Source organism: Stegastes partitus, unplaced genomic scaffold (assembly GCF_000690725.1).
Source record: "Stegastes partitus isolate 25-593 unplaced genomic scaffold, Stegastes_partitus-1.0.2 Scaffold8, whole genome shotgun sequence".
Classification (NCBI taxonomy): domain Eukaryota; kingdom Metazoa; phylum Chordata; class Actinopteri; family Pomacentridae; genus Stegastes; species Stegastes partitus.
Window position 1 is genome coordinate 1,330,674 of NW_007577739.1, and position 6,932 is coordinate 1,337,605.

Sequence of the window (6,932 nt, forward strand, 5' to 3'; positions counted from 1 at the left end):
ATCATCAAAACATACATCTTTGCAATTTCCCTGTTCAAGGATTGGAGAGAGATCCAGTGTGCTCAGCAAGCGCTGGCGGAGCTACTGTACGTGATCAGGGCAGGGATTGGTGCAGAGCTCTGCCACTCAAACAGCAAATACTCTCAGACTTCCTCTGTCCTCCTTTCCTGGTGCAGCCTGGGAGGAGGGAGGGGAATGGATCTTTTCTGTGTGAGTCGCCGGCGCTCCCTCAGCCTGCTCCTTACCACCTGTCCTTGACTTACTGTGCACAGACGAGACTGAGAGGAAGCCGTGCTGCTCACTCCACCTCTGCCACCTTTCTGCCTGTGTTCACGTGAGCAGCCGCCTTTTTTTTCCTTCTAACATTTCACTCTGTGGCGCTTTTCTTTCTACCTGTGGTGCTTCAGTGGAGTGGTGAAGGGAGGAACGTCTGTCCTCGGCCGGTGGAGCTCTGATGGGAGGCAGCGCTGACTCTGGCTGGGACTGGGGATGCTGAACGGAGGGAGGGAGGGCCTGTTTGAGCTGGGACAGCAGCTCCAGCAGCAGGGGGAGTACCAGGCCGCCCTCCACTGCTTCCTCAGCTGCCTGCTGGGACTGACCCATGTGCAGAGCTTCACCTCTCTGCCCAACTGCTTACACCAGGTGAGCCAGATGGGAATACAAACACACACACACACACACACACACACACACACACACACTGTATGTCTCTATCCTTCTTTGTCTTCCACACACACCAACATGAGTGCACATGCTCATTAGACGCACAGCTGTACAGACACATTCGCATCATGTCTCCTTTTGAGCATCATAAATTATCACACGGCACAGCACACAGGGCGCATTCAACCTTGATGTCTCAAACACCAATGTCAAACCTAACAGCTCAGTCCATCATGTGTCTCTGTGTTGACACTGTAAGATGACAGCAGGACTGATGGTGCTGCTACAGGAGGTATTGGATGCAGCACTAATACACAGCAACAGTGTTAATAGACCGCTCACTTTGTTAGAGATACGGTCGTATCCAGCTGACGCCTGCCCCGCTGTGTGCGGGCCGTGTTTGGCCATTTTTGAGGTCAGTGGCATGATGTGCAGCGAGGCCAAATCTTAGCAGATTACATGATGGAGGGGGGGCTTTACGAGTCCCTCCTACAAAGGCAGAGCTACGATTTTAATTCTGCTTAGTAGTGCCTGAAGGAATGTCCCTGATGTCAAAACATAGCCTTTACTCCAGAACTTTGGAACGAGCGGCGTGATGCTGACCAGACCGGCGGTGCTGCGAGGGGAGCAGAATTACTTGTTTTGACAGCTCATGACATCATGCGCACACACACACACCCGGGAATGATGTTGGATATTAATTATTTAATGCTTAACCATGTCGCTTGGTTGTTTTGTTTCTGTGCTTTACAGATTGCAGAACTCTTCATCACTGAAAAGAATTGTATCCTTCTCCAGCAAAATCAGGAAAAGCACCTCTGACGCTCCTCCTCCCCTTGTCCCATATACCTTTAGCAAGCAGCTCTAAAACCAGCTTCTTGACTCTGAACATGTAAAGGATTGTCAGTGGAGACAGGTGCGGTGAATTCCACCACAATGGAGGATACAGTCCCTTTATAGAAAGCAGTGTAAACCGAGGGGAAATGAGCGGAGGTCCTTGGAGGAGTTCATTATAGCACGTTTGTCCCCGAATGCCACATGTTTTGTGCGTTGCCCGGGCTGTGTGCCTGTCTCTTAAGAGGATTTGTAGGCTCTTATCTCTGCACAACAGAGTGGGAGAGCACTAATTAACCTGTGTATGCACCGACTAGCCTGTGCATCGCCACTTCGCCGCTTCTATAAACTAAAGACAGTATAGGACATAGAGATAATAGAGAGGTGTTTCCTTTCAGGATATATTACCTCCGTGGCTCCTCTCCCCGTCACTGAGACACTCCAACACTTAACTTGCCAGCTCAGGTTATCTACCTCAGCAAAGGCTCTACCTCTCACTGTCCATTTTCCAAAATAGGTCGATTTGCTGAGCTTCACTTCATCAATAGCCATCAGAGTCTGCTCCTCTCAGCATGAAACGCTATCTCCCTCAGAGGGTCGTCGACCATGACGGGGTCAAATCTTTTGACATTATTACATAAGGATCATTAAAAGTGATGTGTCGTGTCAGATTGTGGTGTTTTGTAGACGATGGAGTTGCGTTCTTTTACTTTGAGGCTTTAAAAATGTAAACACGCCGTTTGTTGTTTAGTAGGTCAGCAGCAGAGTGGAAGAGTTTGAGAAAGTTTTCCTCATAAGGTTGCAAAAATAAGATCATCAGAACCATAAAAACTCAATTAAACTGCTTCTAATGACATCAGTGTAGCTAAACATATTGTTAAAGGTATGATTCGAGCAAAGACTTTGGTTTCGGTTCTCTCAGTGTTTCTCATGAGCGTCGCCGAAGCACTGATCTCGTGGTGCGGTTGTCCTCCAGGGAGGCAGGTGAAGGGTCAGGCTGCCGGAGCTGGGAGCAGGATGTGGGAACTCTGGAGTTTCACACAAATACATGATGAGAACAGGATTCGCAGCGCGTCCTCGCATGTCGTCTCGTGGTCCGATGCACGACGAGGAGAGGAAAACGGAGTTTGCTTATTCAAAGCTTCGTGCTCCTGGCTTCGCTCCAGGCAAATACACTGTAATAAGTGCGGCTGATAGCGACTGTGGCAGAGCAATGTCCACTTAGAGCCTGACGTATTGTTATCAGAGCTGGCAGGAGGCACAAGTGACCTTTGTCCGCAGCCAGAAGTTCTTTTGGCTTCTAAGCGTTTACTGATACGGGTTTCGTGGAAAGAATACAGACCCGCTCGTATGGACTTTAACCTCAAACAGAAGGTGGATATCTAATGAAAATCTGGTCTTTGTATTTTTAAAGTCGTCAGGACTCATAATCAATACAGTCTGACCACTTTCAGTCATATCTGATTACATGATTTGTAGAACTGAGAAACAGATAACTCTATTTTGTAGATTTTCAGAGAACGTGTGTTTTTGTTGTTTGCTTGAGATAATATCAATCAAACTGAAGTTGAGTGGATTCGACTCAGTAGAAATGACAACAATAGAGATAACATAGTTTGATTGATGTTGTCTCAGGTAGACGATGGAAACGTGGGTTTTCTGAAGGTTTGTGAAGACGGTTTCTGCAAATGAACTCTTCCATTCTACTGTAAAATTCTAGGAAATCTCAGTTTAATACCGGCTAGAGACGACGGTGTAGCTGCTCTATTTCAGTGCACTGACGCTGCACGTGCCATCCGACGGGCCTTGTAGGGGCGCCGGCGTTAATGCAAGTTGTTGTCGAGGTTTGGAGCGCAGTCCAATTACCAGCTCTGTGAAGGCTGTGTGCGTGGATGCTTGGAGTGGAGGCCGTTCCCAGGAGGGGGATTGTGTCAGGTTCCTGTTGTTGCATTGTTGTGGTCCAGGCCAGCTAAAAATAGCAGGCAGAAGTAGTGCTCTGACCTTTGGCGATGGCCGTTCCTCCCTCACAGATGGTCCAGCTCATACTCGCCTTATTCCCTGCTGCCAGGTGACTCCCAGGAGCTGGGCCAGGTAGAACGCATTCCTAATCATCCCGTAATAGAAGTCAGGATTTGTTTGAAACGTCAGACCAAAAATAGAATAATGTTTTCCAAGGGATTTTATTTTTAAAAATGCTGAGTTTTATTGAGAGGTTGCCATATTGTTCTTTAAATTATTAAATTGTACATCCACTCCTCATCTGTCCTAGCCTCTATCCTTCCTCTATAGCCGCCCTTCCCTCGTGCTGAGGATCAAATAGATTTGAACTGACCCGTGTCTTGGCTTTCCCGGCTCGACCTTATTGTTATTTCAGGAGCGTGCGGGGCCGACACCGTTCTCCTGGTCGCACAACGAAGGAAACCAGCTGTTGTGGTTTTCAGCTGCAAGATTAGCTGTTCCTCGAGAGTGGAAAGTTATTGTTCACCGCGTTAACTTCAACACAAAAGTCGTAAATGTTTAGCTTTATTTGCAGTCTATTGAAGTGTAATTGGCTCGCAGTTTCCCAGCAGCGAGGAAAAGTGAAACACCAAGAATGGCATTAATAGCGTTTTACACATGAGAAATGGGGTGTTAAGTAGGACATTCAGACGGGCACGGCTGTGTTTATTTTAAGCATTCTCCATCCCATTGGTCTTTAAATTCACCTGACAAGCATCAATGGTGTCATTTTGCAGCGGGACACTAAGTGCGCAGGATGCTTTACAAAGGGAGCTATTTATAGGACGCTTTAAATAGAGACTCTTTTCATGGAAACAAAAAAAAACAAAACACTGCCAATCAGGTCAATCAAAAGGAGAGCGTGCAAACCTTAGAAGAAAACCAGACGTTACAATGAGGTGTAATCGGATACATGTGAGATTCTTAACCGTGTCTGACACACACAAAAAAACAGCAGCTACTGACACAAAAACAAAAGGCAACAGATGCCAGTGACTGAAGACTGTCTCGCAAACTCCAGACCTGGAAATCAACAATGTGCTCTGGATTATTGCCCACAGGGGTAGTTCTCAAGTGGTGTGAAAACGGAAAACGTGAGCTGGGCAACAAGGCTGTTTTTAACTTCAGCGACCGACTAATCCTGTTGACATCTGAGCCTGATCCTTCACCCATATAAACAGATGGAAAGGCCCTCCAGTTCATCCAGGCTGAAAAAATGTTCTATGAAGTGGCATTGATCGAGCTCACGGCTCTTCAGGGGAGCACAGGCAAGTACTTTTCCTATTATTTTATCAGGGAATTCTGCTGGGAATGCAATTGCAAAACACTCGGCGCATATTGGTCAGTGTGCACTTTGGCTTTGAACGGGGTTTTTTTGGCTTTATTTCCCGCCTGATTTCCAAGAAGTTAAAGTTCCTGGGACAAACACATGCAGTTTGGTAGCAGTTATGTGTAAAGTAAAGACAGTGGTGATTTCAAACAGCTTTAAGAAATAGTTTCCAGTTATTTGCAGCATTCATACAGCGTATTTTAATCATTGCACAGCAGCTACACATGTTAAACTGACATATTCCATCAGGCGTGTGTATATTTCTGATTGTATGAAGCATGCTTTTTAAAATAAATGACTGGTTTGCTTGCTTTTAACAGGATCGGTTGTTTTAAGTAGATTAGCAACTGTTGATTTTGACTCCTTTTTCTTTCAAATAAGTTCCATTTTCCTTATGCAGAAACTCTCTACAATTTACATAAAGATCATTAAACATCCTGGTTTTTGTTGACCTCTGGTGCACAAGGTTTTATTTTCATTTGCCAGATAGATTGAAGCTGTTCAGTGGCTGGCAGGACGTGTTTGTGGTACGCTGCACTCCAAAGTGACTTATGCGTAGCCTATAAATGATGTGAAATGAATGAACTGTGTGCCTTTTGTACAAATCAGGGAGTCAGCTCCTTTACGTTGTTAAGGTAATATGGAGCGACGTCCCGTCCTGGCCAACTCCATCTTTGTTTACAATATGCCTGCTGGAGCTTTATGCGAGCGTTCAGAGCAAGGCCGCTCATTCATCACCGGCTGCTGCTGCTCCAGACGTCTGCCTCTTCCTCTCTGTCTGCTGCTGAGGCAGCAGCGCAGTGTAGCATGGGCACAGTGGAGGGGATCAGGGACGGACATAGTAGAAGACAAATGGCCACACTTTCTCATTAGGAGCTGTGTGTCACTGCCGAATACTGAAGGCCCTGATTCAGCACTCGCTCGGATTAAATGCTGGACTTCTCCAGGGGCAGAGCTGGCACTACAGCTGCAGCTTACAGGCTTTCTTTCTCTCCCCGGCGTCTCTCTCAAATGTGCCCTTCTCTGTATTTCCCCACTGACAGCTGACATAATTGTCATTGTGTGGGTTTTGTAATGCAAACTAAAGTCTTTACCTGCTACAGTGATTTATTTGCGCTCGCTTGTGGCATGGATTACAAGCACTTCCACCTCCACGCTGAGTGGAGTGTCCTTGGTGTGTATTCTGTTTACGGCCGTCACTGTGTGCGTCTCAGTGCTCCAGTGGGCGTGGCGAGTGTGTTGTTTGACTCCCTTATCCGCCCTCTCCAGCCCTTATCTCTGCTCTCTTGTCTCCAGTCCTCAGTTGGCTCCTCTTTACTGTTCTGGCTTAAAGTCCACAGCAGCCTGATAGGCTGATACTCAGGCTTTTGGGAGTTTACTTTTCTGTTTAGAGACGTAACAGGCGAGGAGTAGTGAGGAGAAAGGACAGACACACGAGCAGAGGGGTGTTTTATCGGTGGGCTGACTGTGACTCCATGCCCTGTGTTTGTGTAACAGGGCCTCAGGAGGAGGCTACTCTGGGCTCTGCAGGATGGACGACCCCAGAGGAACTTTCGGAGCAGGCCTCCCAGGCTCAGCACCTGGAGCGGCTGGCTCAGCTCTGCATCATGAGCAAACAGTAGGTAAAATTGTGTCCTGCTGTAGCTTTCATTGGGGTGTAATTAATGGACTGTTACATGTTCTGTGAGTTTAAAGGCTCAGTGGGCTCATCACAAGTGGATTTATTGTTAAAATATTTCACTTTTACGACGTGTTTTATCACCCACAACATTCTGTATGCACATATATATACTTATATAAATATATATGGATGTTTCTGTTGCATTTTGCCTTCGATGAGCTGAATCGAAAACTGGTGCTGATTCAGGTGTAACAAAGCAAACAGTGTGTTTGCATTCGTTACTGTTATCAGGTTTATTGCATAAGCAGCAGCTCAGTGCATAATGACAGATAACCCTATGAAGTAAAACCCTCACTGTAGGGTCATAATAATAGATTCAGATTCGTTTTATTGTCAGTACAATGAAAAGTAAAGGTGCAGGCCTTCTGGAGCAAAAACTAAATATATAAACTTTGTGAGATAAATATTTTATTGAAATGACTTTTT

General features: G+C 46.2%; 1 protein-coding gene across 1 annotated transcript in view; it reads left to right on the forward strand.

The window, feature by feature from the left end:
* Nucleotides 1-392: 392 nt before the first annotated feature.
* cunh14orf180 (chromosome unknown C14orf180 homolog) overlaps nt 393-6,932 on the forward strand; it is a 13,773-nt gene continuing 7,233 nt past the window's right edge. The window contains exons 1-4 of the mRNA XM_008283499.1: nt 393-642; nt 1,417-1,447; nt 4,677-4,763; nt 6,323-6,443. Of these exons, the coding sequence (XP_008281721.1) occupies nt 490-642; nt 1,417-1,447; nt 4,677-4,763; nt 6,323-6,443 (392 nt within the window). The 5' untranslated portion in view covers nt 393-489. The remainder of the gene's footprint in view (nt 643-1,416; nt 1,448-4,676; nt 4,764-6,322; nt 6,444-6,932) is intronic.